The sequence below is a fragment of the Stegostoma tigrinum genome, chromosome 10 (genome assembly GCF_030684315.1).
Source record: "Stegostoma tigrinum isolate sSteTig4 chromosome 10, sSteTig4.hap1, whole genome shotgun sequence".
NCBI classification, from domain to species: Eukaryota; Metazoa; Chordata; class Chondrichthyes; order Orectolobiformes; family Stegostomatidae; genus Stegostoma; species Stegostoma tigrinum.
This window is the reverse complement of record NC_081363.1, coordinates 3,011,930-3,034,126: the sequence shown is the minus strand read 5'-3', so window position 1 is coordinate 3,034,126 and position 22,197 is coordinate 3,011,930. Positions and strand designations below refer to the sequence as shown.

The following is a 22,197-nucleotide window of genomic DNA, read 5'->3' as shown; positions in this document are numbered from 1 at the left end:
ATAGTCAACCCCTTGATTATATAAACCTACAGCTTTGGATCAGATAAACTAAAGAAACATGTGATTATATAAAACCCAAAACCCTCACCCAGGTCCCTCATGGTACAAACCTCCAAACCCAGCAATTATATAAACATAATAAACTTCAATTGTACTAATAATTGATGAGATAAAATCAATATAAACTCCTGAAACTCTGAATTATATAAACCCCCGAACCTCTCGTTTACCTCAGTGTACAGAACACACTCATGGCTATCTAGTATTCTATTTATAACCTTCCAAACCCTTGATTAAATTCCAGTCTTGGCTTTCCATTATTCTATGTGTAACTAGCCCAAAACCTAACCAGTTTCCTCTCTTCGTTCCTTCTTTTCCTCCCTGCCTCACAGCAGTTTGCCCTGATTCCTCGATCTGACCGTTCTCACCCTTTGCTTCCAGTAGCCTGGGGATTTTCAGCTCCTGTTCTGCAACTTTGAACGCCATTTCCAGATTCTCCATGTCCGGCCTCTGCTTGAGTTCCTGCAGATCCAGCAGGCCAGGTCGGAGAGCATTAATAATGGCAACAAAAGCCAAGCCATTTCTCCAACTGGAGCTGAAATCTTGGACAGTGAATCCCAGGGCCCTGAAACAGAGCATCAGCCAATTTTGTATCAAATACACTATATATTTGAAAGGGGAATATTTACAAGGTTGGAGAGAAACAAGTAGGCGAACAGGAGGCTGGTAGAACACAGCAAGCCAGGCAGCATCTGGAGGAAAGGAGCAGTCAACATTTTGGGTATTACACATCTTCAGGATGGGATTGGGGAATGGGACTAAATCAATAACTTTTGCAAAGGCTCAGTACAGGTATGAGGGGCGAATGGCATTCCTCCATATAACTCCATGTGGGGATTGAACAACAATATTTAACCCTGAGCTCCTTACTCTGTTTTTTCCTGAACCCACTGCAGTAAAGATGTTCTTGCTGACATTTTCTTTCCTAAATGGATCGGCGCTTCCCCTCTCTGCGGGGATAATGCTGCCGGTGAGGAATTCAAAGCAGGTGAAGGCTCCACAAGGCTCTGCCTCGATGCGAGACCACTAGTAAGTTTCTCAACCTGTTAAGAAAAATAACAAAATCAGGAAAGTCTTGGAAACAGTGCACAGAAAAAACTGTTCCAATTGGCAAATGAATCAAAAACCAGACGACTCCAATTGGAAGAGGCTAAAGGTGACATTGCTATATCGTCAGCCAATTGGAATTCAGCTTGCGGAGTTGGACCTGGATTGACAGACCATATGTTTTATTTTTGCAATTTGGTTACCATGGTGATCATTTTCACCTGAGGCTAAAAATTTATTTTTAACAAAGAACATCAAAGGCTATTGCACAGAAAGTAAATTCAAAGCTGTAAAAGACAATTTGGAAAAAGTTAACCTAAGCAACAAAAATGAAGACGGGCCATATTCCAAGTAATATCCTTTACAAACAGTCAACCCCAGTGAAATATCACTTCTTTGTTTTATTTTCTTTATTCATTCACAAGATGAGGGCATTGCTGGCCAGGCAGCATTTATTGCCCATCCCTCCCCACCTCTCTCTTTCTGATGGTCAGCTGGTCTCTGCCCCTTGCCAGGGTTTGTGTGGAATTCCTCCTTGGTCCTGTTTGTAGGACAGTAAGCACTGAGGACCTGTGCTGATTCCTCATTCAGGTGAGCTGGAGAGTCACAGGGTGCTTACCTACCAGGCAAGGCCCAAGTCAGGGAATCAGTGTGTGATTTTTCAAATTTCTTTCTCCTTTATTCATTCTCAGGATGAGGGTGTCACTGGCCAGGCAGCATTTATTGCCCATCCCTAATTGCCCAGAGAGATCTCGGTGTCCATGTACACAGATCCTTGAAAGTTGCCACCCAGGTTGACAGGGCTGTTAAGAAGGCATACAGTATTTTAGCTTTTATTAATAGAGGGATCGAGTTCCGGAAACAAGAGGCTATGGTGAAGCTGTACAAAACTCTGGTGCGGCCGCACTTGGAGTATTGTGTACAGTTCTGGTCACCGCATTATAAGAAGGATGTGGAAGCTTTGGAAAGGGTGCAGAGGAGATTTACTAGGATGTTGCCTGGTATGGAGGGAAGGTCTTACGAGGAAAGGCTGAGGGACTTGAGGCTGTTTTCATTAGAGAGAAGAAGGTTGAGAGGTGACTTAATTGAAACATATAAAATAATCAGAGGGTTAGATAGGGTGGATAGGGAGAACCTTTTTCCTAGGATGGTGATGGCGAGCACAGGGGGGCATAGCTTTAAATTGAGGGGTGAAAGATATAGGACAGATGTCAGAGGTTTTTTCTTTACTCAGAGAGTAGTAAGGGAATGGAATGCTTTGCCTGCAACGGTAGTAGATTCGCCAACTTTAGGTACATTTAAGTCGTCATTGGACAAGCATATGGACGTACATGGAATAGTGTAGGTTAGATGGGCTTGAGATAGGTATGACAGATCGGCACAACATCGAGGGCCAAAGGGCCTGTACTGTGCTGTAATGTTCTATGTTCTATGTTCTATGTTCTATGTTCTATGTTGAGGGGGGACGTGATTGAGGTCTACAAAATCATGAGAGGTATAGACAGGGTGGATAGCAAGAAGCTTTTTCCCATAGTGGGGGGCTCAGTTATTAGGGTGACGATTTCAAGGTGAGAGTGGAAAGTTTAAGGGAGATATGTGTGTAAAGTTCTTTACGCAGAGGGTGGTGGGTGCCTGGAACATGTTGCCAGCGGAGGTGGTAGAGGCAGACACAATAGTATCTTTTAAGATCTATCTGGACAGATACATGAATGGGATGGGAGCAGAGGGATACAGAACCTTGGAAAATAGGCGATAGGTTTGGATAGAGGATCTGGATTGGAGGGGTGAAGCACCTGTTCCTGTGATGTATTTTTCTATGTTTTTTGTTCTTTGGTTTCTGGCAGGGTCATAGCTCACCTGTGAGGTTGCAGAAAATCTCCACTGCATTGGGATTTTGGAGTTGCTGGCTTCAGGGAGCGAGTGTGAGGAGAATATAGTGGGTTTCTTCTTTGTGCCAGGGTGTTCCTTTAGAGGGCTGAGATACCCTAGTGGTTACAGTACAGGGACTATCTGAGGAACATTGGTGCATTAGGTCGGCTTTTAAAAACAATGAGATTTTTGCATTTGCCATCACTGTTTCTGTTTTCTATTCCAGATCAATAAATTGTATTTAAATGAGATGTCACAATGGGATTTGAACCCACGTCCTCACAGTCCAAAGGTGTGCAGGTTCGTGTGGACTGATCATGCTAAGTTGTCCATACTGCTCAGTAATGTTTAGGTTAGGTGGGTTAGACAGGAATAGGGGAATGGGTCTGGGTGGGATGCTCTTCGGTGGGGCAGAATGGACTTGATAGGCCGAATGACCTGTTTCCACAATGTCGGGGTTCTATGATTCTATAATGATTTTGCGATTAACCTCAGATCTGGGTTATTAGCGCAGTGACATTCCTACTACACCACCATCTCCCAAAGTGGCACCAACAGAGAAAGACAGTCTTAACTCCCACGAATCCAGTAAAATACACACCTGGAAATATACTATAAGGGACCAAATCAGCCCCAAGATGATGGTAGGTTTCCCATTCACAATGTCTGGAACATTAATGTTCACCAACTTTACCTGAAATATCAAAGGAAACAGCAGTTACTGACTAGTAGTTCTGGCAAAAAGCAAATACCTTAACACATCAAGCAAAAGGAAAATGAGGTAACTGACCGATTTACTCCTTAAAAAATTGAGAGCAGTTGTGATGTTGCTCCTCCAGTGAATAGGATTGGACTGAGTTCTCTCACGTACCTACAGGGACACAAATCAGACATGTGTTACCGCACATCACAGTGAACAATATCTCCGTCGCCAATCCTTCACCAGCCTCCGATCATCTCAGCTTTCCCACTAGACTCCCCGCTTTCAGTGTGCCGCCAAACTCAATTCCCAACTGTTTAAGGACAATTTTTGAATTGTGGTTCTGCTCCCAGCACAGCAATGAAGGAGATCTCATTAAAATTAATCTCATTGTAAATTAAAAGTGGCGCCCTGTGTGACTGTGTGAAAGGTATACTCTCCCTCCCTGCCCTCCTTGAGCTCCCTCAAGCCTTGGACACAGTGACTACTCCATCCTTCTCCAAAACCTCTTCACAAAGTCACTAGAAACACCAGGATCACAAGGTCACAATGTTCTATTGAGCTGGCCACAAGGAACCACATGGTGCCAGGTGTACCCTCTTGTCAGAACAGGAGGTGAAAAAGTAAAAGCTTTTATCTCAGAAACATGACAATGTCAGCTTTCAGGTGAAGGTGTACAACAGGACAATGGTCATCATGAGTTGCTCTCCCCCATCCATTGACTAAAAGGATTTGAACAGGTGACTAATTTAGCATAAAGTGTGAAAAAGGACGTATCAACAAATGCCCAGGGTCAGAGGAGATTCTTTATCAGGTGGTCCTTGTCGTGGTCAGTTTTCTTCACGGAGTTGTCTTCTACAGATGGAAGGTGGGCCAGCTGACAGCTCACTGAGAGAGCAGAATGTTGCCTTTATAACTTTAGTGAGATCTACACGTTGGTACTTCATGTTTATTTTTTGAGTTCACTCTAAACAGCCGCTTCTCAACAAACTTAACAAACTGCCCGAAAATTCCTTATGAATATGACGCTGATTATATTGGGTAACTTTGGACACAAACTCCCAAAAGCTTACACCACTCTCACCTGATGGCACTGTTATCATCTAATCTTAGCTGGAGGGGATTCTATTCCTACTCCTGCACCATTACCTCACTATGACCGCTCCTATTTCTCAGTTACACGTGTAAATTGAGGACACCCCAGCTCTACCCATCACTGCCTCTCTTCATTCCTCTACTGTCTGCAAATTATCGGATGGCTTATCTGACATCGAGGACCGGATCAGCAAGAATTCCCTCAAATTAAATACTAGAAAGGCTGAAACTCAAGTTACACTCCCTGTTCCAAAATCCATTCCCTTACAAATGATCCTTTACAAAAATCCATCCCTCTCCTGGGCAACATTCTGATAATGTTTATAACCTTGGTGTTGCATTTAGTCCTGAGATGAGCTTCTGCCCAATACTGCTGTCATCATGAAGACCACCCATTTCCACCTCAGTGACATCAGCTGACTTCACCTGTGTCTTGGCCTATCCACGACTCAGGCCCTCATTCATGCCCCCTTGACCTCTCTACTTGGCTATTCCAATACACTTCTGGCAGGTCTCCACATTCTATTGCTCATAAACTCGAAGCCAGTCAAATCATTGCTCCCCACGCCTTAAGTCGCATTCAGTCCCATTGCCTCTGTATTCATCGGCCGACATCAGTTATCACATAAGCAACTGTTTCAAAACATTCTTTTAAAGATTTTGAAAAGCAAGTGATTGGCGAGTAGCAGCGAACATTGTGGAAACAGCTGTTTGAGAAGCAGTAGGTGAAGTGGTTGCAGACGAACTGGATCCAAGGGCCTGGGTGGCAACAAGATGCTGATTAGTGACCAGTTATGCATGACAAAGCCTTTTGCTGCCAATAACTGTGCAATTGAATGAGATAGGGAGCAGTGATTTGATTTCCAAGAGCAGAGGAGCCGTCTCTGTTCTCTGCAGTTAAAAGCTATCTTAAACCTGAAGAAAACAAGTTCATCTTTTTTTTTCAGTAGTTGCTGTAAGCTGTGACTTTTGACAATACATCAGAAACCTTTGTAAGTGAACCAGACACTGTGTCTTTGCAAATCAGTGGAAGCGCCTGGAGAAAGACAGATAACATTCTGATGAGCAAAAGAACCATAAAAATCATCTCAGCAAATCCTCAGTAGGGAACATAGAGATGCTTTCAAGCTTTCCTTCATCCATATGCTAGTTTTCCTGGCTTTTTATGTGTGTGTGTGTGTGTGTGTGTGTGTGTGTGTGTGTGTGTGTGTGTGTGTGTGTGTGTGTGTGTGTGTGTGTGTGTGTGTGAGCCTCCATGCATCTGCATGTGTATGTATGTGTGACTTGCAATAAATAATTATTCTTGTTTGGTACAGAAGCCTGGTCAAGGATTTCTATCAGCTTGGGTCTGAAAGCCAAGTAAACTGGGGTATTGGAGCCAATCTACCATCCTCTGAGAAAAAAGAACAGGAAATAACATCACCAATGCAGGAAATGACATCACCAACCCAAGGAAACCTAACCAGATAAATAGAAAGCGGGACATAACACCAGCGCTTCGTCGGAGGCTCACTGATGATGTTATCTAGAATGGTGACGAAACGTCTGACAACGAACCTTCCAGCTCAGCGAGCAAGCTCACATCCATTGGGTGTACTTTCTAAAATCGTTAACTTGCAGTGATGACTGCAGGAATTAAGGGGGAATTATTTCTAACATCCCCAAGAAGAGATAGGCGCTCTTTTCTGACGCCGTCCTTTTCTTCTGTTCATTAATGGGATGAGGGTGTCACTGGCCAGGCAGCATTCATTGCCCATCCCTAATTACCCAGAGGGCAGTTGAGAGCCAACCATATTGTTGTGAGTCTGGAGTCACATGTAGGCCAGACCAGGGAAGGATGGCAGCTTCCTTCCCTAAAGGGCATTAGTGAACCAGATGGGTTTTTCCCTACAATTGAAAATGGATTCATGGTCATCATTAGATTCTCAATTCCAGATATTCATTGAGTTCCAATTCCGCCATCTGCCCTGGCAGGATTCAAACCCAGGTTCCCAGAACATTATTTGAGTCTCTGGATTAAAAGCCCAGCAATAATACCAACTAGGCTGTTGCCTTCCCACATTGATCCTTCCCCTATATCGACCCGATTTTAATCATCCCACCATTGGGAACCGTGTTTTCACCTGTCTGGGCTCCAAGCTGTCTATCTTTCTACCTCACTATCCTGCTTGGGGCACTCCTTCAATATAGCTCCATGTGTCCATCTGACCGAATAGCTGTGGCTTGGCATCACGTTGCGTATTATAATACCCCTTTGAAGCATCTTGTCAATTTTTGTTACAGTCATATAAGTTCCGGTTGTTATGTTCCTCATTTATAATAGTAGCAACTCAGGCTATTTGGCTCAGCTGGTCTTGTTGATGTTTGTCCTTGACAGTCGTTGTACTGGACTCAGACCTGGAATGCCAAGCAGCATCTCAGGAGCATAAAGGCTGACGTTTTAGGCCTAGACCCTTCATCAGAGAGGGGGAGGGGGTGAGGGAACTGGAATAAATAGGGAGAGAGGGGGAGGAGGACCGAAGATGGATAGAGGAGAAGATAGGTGGAGAGGAGAGTATAGGTGGGGAGGTAGGGAGGGGATAGGTCAGTCCAGGGAGAGCGGACAGGTCAAGTGGGTGGGATGAGGTTAGTAGGTGGAAAATGGAGGTGCGGCTTGAGGTGGGAGGAAGGGATGGGTGAGAGGAAGAACAGGTTAGGGAAGCGGAGATGGGTTGGGCTGGCTTTGTGGTGCAGTGGGGGGAGGGGAAGAACTGGGCTGGTTGTGGGATGCAGTGGGGGAAGGGGAGATTTTGAAGCTGGTGAAGTCCACATTGATACCATTGGGCTGCAGGGTTCCCAAGCGGAATATGAGTTGCTGTTCCTGCAACTTTCGGGTGGCATCATTGTGGCACTGCAGGAGGCCCATGATGGACATGTCATCTGAGGAATGGGAGGGGGAGTGGAAATGGTTTGTGACTGGGAGGTGCAGTTATTTATTGTGAACCGAGCGGAGGTGTTCTGCAAAGCGGTCCCCAAGCCTCCGCTTGGTTTCCCCGATGTAGAGGAAGCCACACCGGGTACAGTGGATGCAGTATACCACATTGGCAGATGTGCAGGTGAACATCTGCTTGATGTGGAAAGTCATCTTGGGGCCTGGGATGGGAGTGAAGGAGGAGGTGTGGGGGCAAGTGTAGCACTTCCTGCGGTTGCAGGGGAAGGTGCCGGGTGTGGTGGGGTTGGAGGGGAGTGTGGAGCGGACAAGGGAGTCATGGAGAGAGTGGTCTCTCCAATTGCCTTCCGGGGAGACCACTGTCTCCGTGATTCCGTTGTCCGCTCCACACTCCCCTCCAACCCCACCACACCCGGCACCTTCCCCTACAACCACAGAAAGTGCTACACTTTCCCCCACACCTCCTCCCTCACCCCCACCCCAGGCCGCAAGATGACTTTCCATATTAAGCAGATGTTCACCTGCACATCTGCCAATGTGGTATACTGTATCCATTGTACCCGGTGTGGCTTCCTCTACATTGGGGAAACCAAGCGGACACTTGGGGACCGCTATGCAGAACACCTCTGCTTGGTTCGCAATAAACAACTGCACCTCCCAGTCGCAAACCATTTCAACTCCCCCTCCCATTCCTTAGATGACATGTCCATCATGGGCCTCCTGCAGTGCCACAATGATGCCACCCGAAGGTTGCAGGAACAGCAACTCATATTCCGCTTGGGAACCCTGCAGCCCAATGGTATCAATGTGGCCTTCACAAGCTTCAAAATCTCCCCTTCCCCCACCGCGTCCCAAAACCAGCCCAGCTTGTTCCCTCCCCCCACTGCATCCCAAAACCAGCCCAGCCCGTCCCCTCCTCCCTAACCTGTTCTTCCTCTCACCTATCCCCTCCTCCCACCTCAAGCCGCACCTGCATTTCACACCTACTAACCTCATCCCGCCTCCTTGACCTGTCCGTCCTCCCCGGACTGACCTATCGCCCCCCCTACTTCCCCACCTACACTCTTCTCTCCACCTATCTTCTCCTCTATCCATCTTCGATCTGCCTCCCCCTCTCTCCCTATTTATTTCAGAACCCTCTCCCCATCTGCCTCTCTGATGAAGGGTCTAGGCCCGAAACGTCAGCTTTTGTGCTCTTGAGATACTGCTTGGCCTGCTGTGTTCATCCAGCTTCACACTTTGTTATCTTGGATTCTCAAGCATCTGCAGTTCCCATTATCTCTGACCTGGAATGTGTGGTTTGTCTCATGGGGAGTGATGGACAGGCGACGTTTGTGTCAGCTGAAGATGAAAAGCCTAAGAGACAAGATGTGTGATCCTGAGGGGTCTTTCAATACTAGGAGTCATGAGTTCAAAGTGAGAGGAGGAAAGTTTAAGGAAGATATGTGTGGAAAGTTCTTTACGCAGAGGGTGGTGGGTGCCTGGAACGCATTGCCAGTGGAGGTGGTAGATGCAGACACGTTAGCGTCTTTTAAGATATATTTGGACAGGTACATGGATGGGCAGGGAGCAAATGGACATAGACCGTTAGAAAATAGATGACAGGTTAGACAGAGGATCTTGATCGGCGCAGGCTTGGAGGGCCGAAGGGCCTGTTCCTGTGCTGTAGGTTTCTTTGTTTCTTTGACCAGATACGTGTGGGGAGGATGTTTCCCCTTGTGAGGGAATCTAGAACTAGGAGTCACTGTTTTAAAACAGAGTGCACGTTTACACACTAAACTAAACTCAAGGAGTGTAGATTTTGCATTTTGAGGATGTAAGAGATTATTGTAATAATTCTTTTCTCTCAGATGGTTGTGAGTCCTTGGAACTGTCTTCCTGAAAAGGTCCTTGAATATTTTTAAGGTAGAGGTGGACAGATTCTTGGTAAAGAAGGAAGTAAACGGTTATCAGGAGGAATGCAGATTTGAAGCTACAATCAGCTCAGCTATGATCTTAATGATGGAACGGGCTTGAGGGACCAGATGGTCTGCTCCTGCTCCTTTTCCATATCTTCATTCGTATGTCCAAGAAACATTCCCTTCCCCTTCGACAGTGAGCTCCACATTCTCACAATTCTCTGACTCAAGCGTGTGCCTGATTGGATTTATGAGGGCCTCTCTTATACTGTTGGCCTCTCGTTCTGGTCTCGCTTGCAAGTGCCAAACCCCTTGATAATTTTGAAGACCTCTATCAGGTCACCCCTCAGCCTTCTTGTTTCTAGAGAAAAGATCCCCAGCCTGTTCAGTCTATTCCTGAGAGCTGTCACTGTACATGTGACCACTGACAAGAAGCAGTTGGTGGGGAATGAAGCTGCTTCAGTGGGATAGGTTCTTGGACCAAGTCTCCAGGAACGCAACCACAGTTGGCAGCCCTAGGTTCACATCAGCTGAATGTCCTTTGTGTTGTGATCTGGCTCATCATACTAGGGTTACAGGCTGATTAACTCCAACAGTAACTGTATCCCTCAGTTCCCTTCTCACCATCTGCTGTCCTGAGAGAACCTCCAGTAAATCCAAGAGCCTGTGTCCATCCTGAAGATCCTGGAACAAGTCCCGAATGGCAGATGGGGTCTCGTGCTATTGGAAAGCAAAAGCAGGATGTTAGTCTGATCCATTTATCACTCCTCCCTTCACTGAATGTCTCAGTGCCTCTTGTCTCGAAGTCTGGTGGGGTTGAATCCAACTCCAGAGCCTTGAGTATTCTTTATTATTCCTTTCTGGAATGTTCTGGCGTCACTGGCCAGGCAGCAATAATTGCCCATCCCTAATTGCCTAGAGGGCAGTTGTGAGTCAATCTATTTGCTGTGGGTCTGGAGTCACATGTAGGCCAGACCAGGTAAGGATGGCAGTTTCCTTCCCTAAAGGACATTAATGAACCAGTTGGGTTTTTCCAACAATCTACAATAGATTCACTGTCACCATTAGATTCTTAATTCCAGACATTTTTACTGAATTGAAATTCCACCATCTGCCGTGGTGGGATTTGATCTCAGGTCCCCAGAACACTATCTGGGTCTCTAGATTACCAGTCCAGTGATAATACCACTAGGCCATCACCTCCCCTGCTAGCGATGAAAGCACCCCCTGTTATTATAACATGTTAAAATTCAATCTAACATGTCTTTAGTGCAGCACTCGGAGGAAGGACCTGCATTGTCAAGTAAGATATTAAACACCTCAGATGATTCCCATGGCACCAAGTCGAAGAATAGTGACTGAGCAGTTTAGGCCAATACTCAGAGGAGTTTAAAAGAATGAGAGGGGATCTAACTTATATAAGATGCTGAAGCTGATTGGAGAGAGTAGGCACAGAGAGGATGTTTCATTTTGTGGGTGAATAGAATGAGAAGTTATAGCTTTAGCGGGGAGCAGATTTAAAACAAAGATGAGGAGAAATTACCTCACTCAAAGGATCATGAATCTGTGGAATTCACCATCTCAGAGTGCGATGGATGCTGAGACTTTGGGAAAATTTAAGGAGGCTCAAATGGCTGAATAGCCTGCTCCTGCTCCCAGTTCTTATGTTGTTATCATGGGTGACTTCAATCTACATATTAACTGGACTAACCAAACCAGAAGCAATGCAATGGAGGAGGGTTTCCTGGAATGTATGAGGGACGGTTTCCTTGACCAATCTAGGAACCAACTAGAACGTGGGCCATCATAGACTGGGTATTGCGTAGTGAGAGTGGGTTAATCAGCAATGTAATGGTGCAAGAGCTTTTGGGGAAGAGTGACCATAATATGGTAGAATTCTTCATTAAGAATGGTGATGATTTTCCAGCATTCTGTAGACTCTGGAAGAGTCCCAATGGACTGGAGGGTAGCTAATGTAACTCCCCTCTTTAAAAAAGGAGGGAGAGAGAAAATGGGTAATTATAGCCGGGTTTGCCTGGCATCGGTGGTGGGGAAAATGCTGGAGTCAATTATTAAGGTTGGAATAACTGAGCATTTAGAACACAGTGACAGAATTGGTCCCAGTCAGCCTGGATTCACTAAAGGGAAATCATGCTTGACAAATCTTCTGGAATTTTCTCCGGATGTGACCAGCTGAATGGACAAGGTGAATCAGTAGATTTTGTGTATCTGGACTTTCAAAAGCTTTTGACAAGGGTCCACATGAGAGATTAGTGAGGAAAATTAAAGCTCATGGTATTGGAGGCAATGTATTGACAGGGATAGAGAACTGGTTGGCGGACAGGAAGCAGAGAGGTGGAATAAATGGGTCTTAGTGACGAATGCGATGCTGCAGGGTTCACTGCTGGGACCCCAGCTGCTCACAATATACATGAACAACTTGGACGAAGGAACTGAATGTACAGATGATACTAAGCTGGGTGGCAGCGTGTGCTGTGAGGAGGATGCTAAGAGGCTGCAGGGCGAGGGGGCAAATGTAATATAATGTGGATAAAAGTGGATAACCTCACATTGGTCACAAAAACAGGAAGGCAGATTAATATCTGAGTGGTGGCAGCTTAGGAAAAAGTGAGGGGCAACGAGACCTGGGTATCATGGTGGAACAGTTGCTGAAGGTTGGCATGCAGATGCACCTGGTAGTGAGAAAAGCTAGTGGCATGCTGGCCTTTATTGAGAGAGGATTTGAGTATCAGAGTAAGGATATCTTGCTGCAGTTATACAGGGCCTGGGTGAGGCCACACCTTGAGTATTGTGTGCAGTTTTGGTCTCCTATTCTGAGGAGGGATGTTCTTGTTATTGAGGGAGTCCAGTGAAGATTCACCTGACTGATTCCCAGGACAGCAGGACTGACATATGAAGAAAGGCTGGATCAAGTGGGCTTGCACTTGCTGGAATTTAATAGAAATGGGAGGGATTTCATTGAAACATATAAAATCCTGATGGAACTGGACAGGCTAGATGTGGGAAGAATATTTCCAATGTTGGGGAAGTCCAGAATAAAGGGTCGTAGTCTGAGAATAAGGGGTAGGCCGTTCAGGGCTGAGATGAGGAAGAATTTCTTCACTCAAAGAGTTGTGAAGCTGTGGGATTCTCTCCCACAGGAAGCTGATGGAGCCAGTTCATTAGATATATTCAAGAGGGAGCTGGGCATGGCCCTTGTGGCTAAAGGGATCAAGGGGTTTGGGAGAGAGGGCAGGAATGGGATACTGAGATTACATAATTAGCCATGATCGTATTGAATAGTGGTGCAAGGTTGAAGGGCTGAATGGCCTAATCCTGCATCTATTTCCTATGTTGTTACATTCCCCATAACTATCAGGCCAATATTTATCAATCAACCAATATCATTACTGTTCAGTGACCTTCTCATTATCTCATTGCTGTGTAGAAATTGGGTAATGTATCTCCTGGGTTGCACCAGGCAGTAGTACTGCACTGGGACTTTGCAATGTTCCAAGCGAGTTACATCTGCTGTAGAAATGCACCTGAAATTTCTGTGATCCCTTAATTCTTACCTTTGCCAGTTGTGCATTAACCCAGTTTGTGAAAGTCCGGTTTTGAACCTCTTCATGTTCAGCTGTAAAATGCAAGATATGTGCAGTTATAAGAGCAGAATTTATTCTGACTCCTCCCCAGCTCATCAAAGTAACAGCAACTTATTACAGAACATAGAACATAGAAAAGTACAGCACAGTACAGGCTGTTCGGCCCACGACGTTGTGCCGTGGAATAATCCTAATCCAAAAATAAAACAACTTAACCTACATTCCCCTCAATGCACTGCTGTCCACGTGCATGTCCAGCAGTCACTAAATGTCACTATAGAGCATAGAAAAGCAAATTATGTTTCTGTCTGAGCTCATCCAGTTCATTGGTTCTTTAGGGAAGGAATCTGCCATCCTTACCTGGTCTGGCCTACATGTGACTCCAGACCCACAGCAATGTGGTGGACTCTTAACTGCCCTCTGGGCAATTAGGGATGGGCAATAAATGCTGGGCCAGCAAGGAAAGTCCATATCCCATGAATGAATAAATAAGTGTTAAAGAAGAACAAATCTGCAGGGGGATGACAGAGATGCCATTAAGTGGTATAGATTAGCTATAATGGGGGACTTCAGTTATCCATGTGTAGACTGGGACATAACGGGAAAAGGGAAAAAGCTCTGAGATCTTGTTCAGGACAATTTCCAACAGCTGAAGATAAGGAGGATCTGATTGAAACTTACAGAATACTGAGAGGCCTGGATAGAGGGAACATGGCGAAGATGCTTCCACTAGCAGGAGAGACTGGGGGCTGACAGCACAGCCTCAGCGTGGAGGGGTGACACTTCAGAACTGAAATAAGGTGGAATTTCTTTAGCCAGTGAATGGTTAATCCGTGGAACTCACTGTCACAGAGGGTTGTGGAAACCAATTCAGTGAGTTGATTTAAGACAGAGATAGATAGTTTCTTGATCAGTGATAGGATCCAGGGCTATGGGGAGAAGGCAGGAGGATGGGGTTGAAATATATCAGCCATACACTCAATGGGTTGAATGGCCTATTTTTGCTTCTATATCTTATGGTCTTGTGGACCAGCATTATTTGACCTTGAGAAGGTGGGGGTGAGCTGCCTTCTTGAACCGCTGCTGTCCATGTGCTGTGGGCTGACCCACACTGCCCTTAGGGAGGGAATTCCAGAATTTTGACCCAGCGTCAGTAAAGGAATGAAACATTTCTCCAAGTCAGGATGATGAGTGGCTTGGAGGGGAACTTTTCAATGGCAGTGTCCCATTCATCTGCTGCCCTTGTCCTTCCAAAGGGAAGTGGTTATGGGTTTGGCAGGCACTCTCTTAAGGAGGTGAATCTCTGCAGTGCATCTTGAAGATGGTATGCACTGCTGCTACTGAGCATCGGTGGTGGAAGGAGTGAATCGGCAATCATAGAGTACAGAAGCTGTACCACTAAAATTATGCTGAATCTACAGTAGTCCTACTTTCCAGTTCTGGGCTCCATAGCCCTATGTCATTACATTTCAACGAAATAATTTTTTTTAAGGTTGTGATGTTTCACCTCAACTACACTGCAGGCAGTCCATGCTAGGACCCCATCATCCAACAGATAAAATGTCTTTTATCTTAAATTCCCCAAAACCTTCTGCTTTCCAGCTTAATAGTGTGCCTCCATGTTAGTGACCCTTCGACTAAGGGAACAGCTGCTTTCTATACACGCCCTTCATGTCCCTTATATCCTTATAGATCCCTGATTCAAACTTCTATGCTCTAACAAAACAACACAAGTTTATCTAGCCTGTCCTCATTGTTAAATTATTCCATTCTAGGCAGCATCCTGGTGAATCGCTTCTGTGCGCTCTCCACTGAAATCACATCCTTTCTGGACAACTACACACAGCACTCCAGTGGCCTAACCAAAAGTCTGTGTGGCTGCAACATGGTTTCCCTGCTCTAACGATCTATGCCTCGACTAATAAAGGCAAGCGTTCTGTATGCCTTCTTAGGTACCCAATTAAACTGGCACGTTTGTGGATGTGGTGAAAATCAAGCGGCTGGTTTGTCCTGGATGGTGCCAAGATTCTTGAGTGTTGATGGGCTGCACCCATCCAGGGAATGGGAAAGTCAAAAGTGCACCCAACGGTGCCAGCAAGAACATTGGTCCTGTCACTGTTTAGGTGAAGACCATCCCTATTGAACAAGTCCCACCTTCCCCAGGAACAATCGCAGTTATTCAGAAATCTAAAGCCCTCCCTCCTATACCACTCCCCCAGCCACGTATTAAACTGCCTCATCTGCCAATTCCTAGTCTCTGCACACAGAGATTACTACCTTTGAGGTCCTGGCTTTCAATCTGTCTCCCAACAATAAAAATCCAGAGCTTTTTCATTTAACTTTTAATTATGAAATTTATCAGATGGCTTTTCCTCAAACCCAGTGAAACTAATTTACAGTAAAAATTTACCACCATCCCCATTTTCCATTAGCAATAAACATGAATTTTGTTCAGAAATTAAGTTTACTACAATCCAAATGTTTTTGAAGTGTTGATAGGTCAGCTGGATGCTGACATATAATATCACATTCATACCAGTTACTACATGGCTAGTCCAGTTCAGTTGCTGGTCACTGGTGACCCTCAGCAATGGTGGTACTGTTGCATGTCAAGGGATGATGAGTAGATTGCCTCTGACTGCAGATGGCCATAGCCTGGCATTTGTGTGACTTGCCACTTGTCAGCCCGAGCCTGGATATTGTTCAGAACTTGTTGCATGTGAACACGGACTGCTTCAGTATCTGAGGAGTCACGAATGGTGCTGAACATTGTGCAATCATCGGCGAACATCCCCACTTCTGACCTTATGATGGAGGGAAGGTCATTGATGAAGCAGCTGAAGATGGTTGGTCCTAGGGCACTACCCTGAGGAACTCCTGCAGAGATGTCCTGGAGCTGAGATGACTACCCTCCAACAACCACGACCATCTTCCTATGTGCCAGGTATGACTCCAAACTGTGGAGAGTTTTCCACTTGATTCCTATATTGTTAGAACTCCTCACAGCCACACTCAGTCAAATGTGACATTGATTACCAATAGAAATGACCTATTTTTCTAATCAACCTGTTGAGAGATGTTATAACACACTTCTGGAGCAAGTGGGACTTTAATTCAGGCCTCTTGGTCCAGCATCCCCACCACGGCACCACAAAAGGGCCCCTCAGATTAGGATTAACACAGGGAAGATCTAACTGTCCTCCCTTGTCTTTAAATGAGTAATTAGAGGTAATTGATTAACAAACGCAATATGCTTTGATTCCTGAAAAAACCAGGGTTTACACTTATAGGAACTAAATGAAATATTATAGACTCTCAGTCCAAGATCATAGTGTTACTGTTTACATGTGATTAGCTTTTACATACATGTTACAGTAATCACTTGCCAACAGGCAGCACTGTATCAGTGTTAAATAAGGAACCTGAAAGATCAAGTTGAGGCAAGTCAGTCTGTTGCCAGGCTCCTCACAACTTGCTATATGTTTAAACCTGTTTAAGAACATAATGAGAATGTTGGAATTCTCTCTGACATCCAGTGTCAGATTACCTCTTCGCTTGAGTCTACAAGCTTCATGTGGGAGTCTGTACAAGGTGATCACATACCTCTCTCTTCTTTCAGACACTAAATATTACCCATGTCTCACAGCCACATTCTCAATCCTTCTGGAGATCCCGAGAGACTCAAGAAATTTTTTTTAAAAATATGTCCCTTCTCCATGCAAAGCCAAATAAAAACTGAAGGAACTGTGGATGCTGTAAATCAGGAGCAAAAGCAGAAGTTGATGGAAAAGCTCAGCAGGCCTGGCAGCATCTGTGAAGAAAATGTCAGAGTTAAAGTTTCGCGTCCGGTGACCCTTCCTCAACATTAACTCTGATTCCTTTCTTCACAGATGCTATCAGGCCTGCTGAGTTTTTTCAGTACCTTCTGTTTTTGTCCATGCAAAACCAGGTCATCTTCTGTGAAGGTAAGGCTCTCAAACCTCATAGTGGTGATGGTGGTAACTGGTCATGTGCATGGCCACTGTCTGGAAATAGTTGGGGAGAAAAAGCAGTTCATGTTTAGATTGAAGTAGAATTGTGTACCGTTTGACCTCTGCCATACTCACTGCTGGCAGCCATCTCAGAGCTGTTTTAATAAAGACATCGTTGGGACAAGGCACATAATATGGAGCTGAATCTTTTGCAATTTTTGCAAAGTGTTCACGTTGGCTGAATTTCATGGACAGTTTCTCTCCGCGAGGCCAGCAGGTTTTCTCACACTATTGTCCCACCCTTGCCCCGTTAGCCAGTCAAGCACCATCCTGCATGGTTTGGGATAGTTTACCCTGGGCGTGGTATTAATATGGACGTTGGTGTCCTGATTCACAGGCAGGGACAGGTGGTGCATAGAGGGACATCCTTTCCCCCCAGGTACAGCAGTGAAGACCATGATACCAGACTCTCCCAGGCTGGTCAGTGTAGTCTCAGGCCTCTGGACAAATGTCCAGCACTACATGAAGAAGGTCAATGATCTTCTCTGCTCCATCAGTGCAAGTGCCATCATCTTCTCTCCAATGCATCACATTCTCTCCCTCTCTGTTACTGTACCCATCTCCCAGCAAGATTCATGGTCTATTACACTCATTATCACATATTTACTCAGTAAAGTGAGATTAAGTAAAAGTGAGGCCTTCAATGATACGATAATCCCCATTAATAGTTCCTTCCTTGTTCACTATTGAGAATCCAGTCTCAACATCTGGAACTCAATTCGAAAATGGAACTTGTTGCTGCTGATGTAACTCAATTTCTCACACAATTCTGCGAAGTTTCTCTCCATGGCCCATGTCATCAGGGACTGGGAAGATTCTGCTCATGGTGTCAAGAGTGGAGCTGAGATTAAGAGTTAAAGAGCTGTATGGAAGTACGGCTACTTAAACTGTTAATTCAGATAATATTGCAGAGACCAGACTCAAATCCTGCCACAGCAAATGGTGGAAATTGAATTCAATAAATGTCTGGAATTAAGAATCTAATGATGAATGTGAATCTTTTTGTCAGAGAAAAATCTGTCTGCTTCACTAATGTCCTTTAGGGAAGGAAACTGCCATCCTTACCTGGTCTGGCCTACATGTGACTCCAGACCCACAGCGATGAGGTTGACTGTTAATTGCCCTTTGGGCACTTAAGGATGGGCAAAAACTGCTGCTTGGTCAGTGATGGCCTCATCCCATCAATGAATAAATAGAAAAGCCACAGACTGTAAGTCATACTCCTCTGGTGCCGTCAAAGTGAAAGGTTATATGGATGGCAGTTTTCTACTCACAGTGGCAAAACCATGAAAGGGGTGTTGAGACTAGGGAGAGGTGTGTGAATACTCTTGGGCAGGTCAACGTATTAAAGGAGGAATTGTTGGGTGTCTTGAAATACATTAAAATAGACAAGTGCCCAGGATACTGTGGGAGGCAAAGGAGGAAATTGCTGGGACCTTGGCAGATATCTTTGAGTCCTCTTTGGCCTCACGCAAAAGTTTCCAGAAGACTGGAGAATGGCCAAATTGTTTAGGAGGGAAACAGAGATAGCCCAGGTAATTACAAGCCAGTGAGCCTGACATCAGTGCTGAGAAGCTGTTGGAGAAGTCAATGAGAGACATGGACTTGTTAGTGAAGGACACGATGGGTTTGTGTGGAAAAGGTCATGTCTCACCAATTTGATTGAGTTTTTTGAGGAGGTGACAAGAATGGTTGATGAGGGAAGGGGCAGTGGACATTGTCTATATTGCCTTTAGTAAGGCATTTGATTAGGTACTGCATGGCAGGCTGGTATGAAAGGTAGAGTCTCATGGGATCCAGATGGCCAGATGGATACAAACTGGTTTGGTCATAGAAGGCAGAAGGTGGTGTTGGAAGAGTGCTTTTCAGAATGGAGATCAGTAACTAGTGATATTCCACAAGGATCAGTGCTGGAACCTTTGTTGTTTGTGATATATATAAAAATAAGCTGGACCCTTTCGAAAGCATCCATATCCTTTTGGTAATGTGGCGACCAGAACTGTACACAGTACTCCAAATGTGGCTGAACCAAAGTCCTACACAACCGCAACATGACCTGCCAACTCTTGTACTCAATACCCCACCCAATGAAGGAAAGCATGCCGTATGCCTTCTTGACCACCCTATTGACCTGCGTTGTCACCTTCAGGGAACAATGGACCTGAACACCCAGATCTCTCCGTATATCAATTTTCCCCAGAGATTTTCCATTTACCGTATATTTAGAACATAGAACATAGAACATTACAGCACAGTACAGGCCCTTCGGCCCTCGATGTTGTGCCGACCTGTCATACCTATCTCAAGCCCATCTAACCTACACTATTCCATGTACGTCCATATGCTTATCCAATGACGCCTTAAATGTACTTAAAGTTGGCGAATCTACTACCGTTGCAGGCAAAGCGTTCCATTCCCTTACTACTGTCTCGCTCTTCAACTGAATCTTCCAAAATGCATCAGCTTGCATTTGCCTGGATTGAACTCCATCTGCCACTTCTCTATGCAACTCTCCAACCTATCTAAGAACCAAAAGAACTGCGGATGCTGTAAATCAGGAACAAGACAAAGTTGCTGGAAAAGCTCAGCAGGACTGGCAGCATCATAGAAGGAAAAAACAGAGTTAATGTTTCGGGTCCGGTGACCCTTCCACAGAACTGAGGAAGGGTTACCGGACCCGAAACGTTCACTCTTTTTTCGCCTCCACAGATGCTGCCAGTCCTGCTGAGCTTTTCCAGCAACTTTGTTTTTGTTCTCCAATCTAGCTATATTCTGCTGCGTTCTCCGACAGTCCCCTTCACGATCTGCTATTCTGCTAATGAATTTGACGGGCTGGATGACGTCCTTTGTTTGCAGCCTCTGTTTGCGCACACAGATCCTGAGATATTTACTGTCTAGCCGAACATCTGAGTGGATTATGCATTGATTATATTACTGGGCTAGACACTGAGGCTATTAACAATTTCAAATCCCATGTGGGCAATTTGAGAATTTTAATTGAAATAAAAAGCTTGGTAAATCTTGAAGCTGTTGCATTGTTGGAAGAACACAATTGATTTAATAATCTGGAAATGTGGCATTCTTACCCAGCCTGGATGTGGCTGAGACTCCCGCCCCCATGCCAACTGCCCTCTGAAGTAACCTGGCATGTCACAGTGACATCCACATCCAATTAAAATAAAGGAAGACAGAGTCACTGTGAAGGACTGTGCTAAACATAAGCCCCTATCCATCCCACAGCTCACACTGTCCACGAGACGGTAAACAGCAATGAGTATACTCATTAAGGACAAGGACAGATGGAGAGAAGTAGGTCAGAGCACAAAGGCATCTTTGTTATCAGTTGAATCCTCAGACACAACAACACAGCCTTGCACTGCATTGGAGGAGGAAACAGCGGACTAAGCTGATCACCACCCAAGCACCTCTCCCCCTGTAATCTAACTCTTCCCACCACCACCTCCAGGCACAGCTCTCTCACTCAGCAGTTTCTGTTACCTGAACAAAGATCCCGAGCCATGCCCCAAACTCCAGCTCAATTTCACTTTTCTCTTCTGTGTTGATAATTCTTGCAAGCAAGGCTCCAGAGTAGCCTGGTTCAACAATGTCAGAGCTCGCTATCTCACGGCACAAGCCATTTGGCCCACATATGCCAGCTGGTGTTCATGAGTGATAACGGGAACTGCAGATGCTGGAGAATCTGAGAGAACAAAGTGTGGAGCTGGATGAACGCAGCAGGCCAAGCAGCAACTTAGGAGCACAAAAGCTGATGTATCGGGCTGAGACCCTTCATCAGAAAAGGGGGATGGGGAAAGGGTTCTGAAATAAATAGGGAGAGAGGGGGAGGCGGATCGAAGATGGATAGAGGAGAAGATAGGTGGAGAGGACATACCCTGAGGTTTGTCTGGAGGGAGGAGGGTAACTTCTTCAGGTTAGGCATCATGCTCCACTTGAACAACCCCTCATCTTTCCACACCTACATCCGCAATCGTAACCTTTTAATTCACCTTAAATGAGCTGCTACTACAACAATGTTAACTTCCACAATGTGGAGGTGCTGGTGTTGGACTTGGGTGCACAAGGTCGGAAATCACACAACACCAGGTAGAGTCCAACTGGTTTGTTTGAAAACACAAACTTTCGGAGCTTTGCCCCTTCATCAGGTGAAGTCTCACAATATAAGGGGGCAGAAGTTACATTTTGGTTATGTGGAGCTCTAGATAGATCACATTTGGAATACAGCTTTCAGTTTGCATGCTGTACAGCAGGAAAGGTGTGTTGGCCTTATACTGTGGTTTCCTTTAGATAAAGGCTAATGCCTCTTTAAATATAAAGGTGCTATAGATGGGACACAAACTTGGACCAACTTCCATCGGGAAGAAAATACGGAAGTTTGAAAACACATGCACCAACAGATTCAAGAACAGCTTCTTCCTCACTGTTATCAGGCTTCGGGTGGTACGGTGGCTCAGTGGTTAGCACTACTGCCCCAGGGACCCGGGTTCAATTCTACCCCCAGGCAACTGTCTGTGTAGTGTTTGCACATTCTCCCCGTGTCTGCGTGGGTTTCCTCCGGGTGCTCCGGTTTCCTCCCATAGTCCTAAGATGTGCAGGCTAGGTGGATTGGCCATGCTAAATTGCCCATAGTGTTCAGGGATGTGTAGATTAGGGAGATGGGTCTGGGTGGGATGTCCTGTGAACTTGTTGGGCTGAAGGGTCTGTTTCCACCGTAGGGATTCTATGATTATGAATGAACCTCTCATATATTAGAGTTCATCTGGTTGGCACTTTTTAAATTATATGTTGCTTCTCAGCATCAGTGTTTAATGATTTCTGACGTTAATCTCCTACGTTTTTCAGCTTCTCACTAGTTGGACATCTTTATGTCTAAATGGTACAATTTCACAATTTCCACATTATGCTCTATCTGCCAGTTTTTCCCAATCACCAAATCATTCATTCT

At 45.3% G+C, this 22,197-nt stretch overlaps 1 protein-coding gene across 1 annotated transcript in view; it reads right to left on the bottom strand.

Moving 5' to 3' along the window:
- Positions 1 to 22,197, bottom strand: part of LOC125455504 (nesprin-2) — a 367,488-nt gene that overhangs the window by 323,498 nt on the left and 21,793 nt on the right. Inside the window, exons 3-8 of the mRNA XM_059648913.1 lie at positions 13,174 to 13,235; positions 10,223 to 10,318; positions 3,767 to 3,847; positions 3,578 to 3,670; positions 931 to 1,103; positions 429 to 625 (exon numbers count right to left, since the gene is read on the bottom strand). Coding sequence (XP_059504896.1) covers positions 429 to 625; positions 931 to 1,103; positions 3,578 to 3,670; positions 3,767 to 3,847; positions 10,223 to 10,318; positions 13,174 to 13,235 — 702 coding nt within the window. The remainder of the gene's footprint in view (positions 1 to 428; positions 626 to 930; positions 1,104 to 3,577; positions 3,671 to 3,766; positions 3,848 to 10,222; positions 10,319 to 13,173; positions 13,236 to 22,197) is intronic.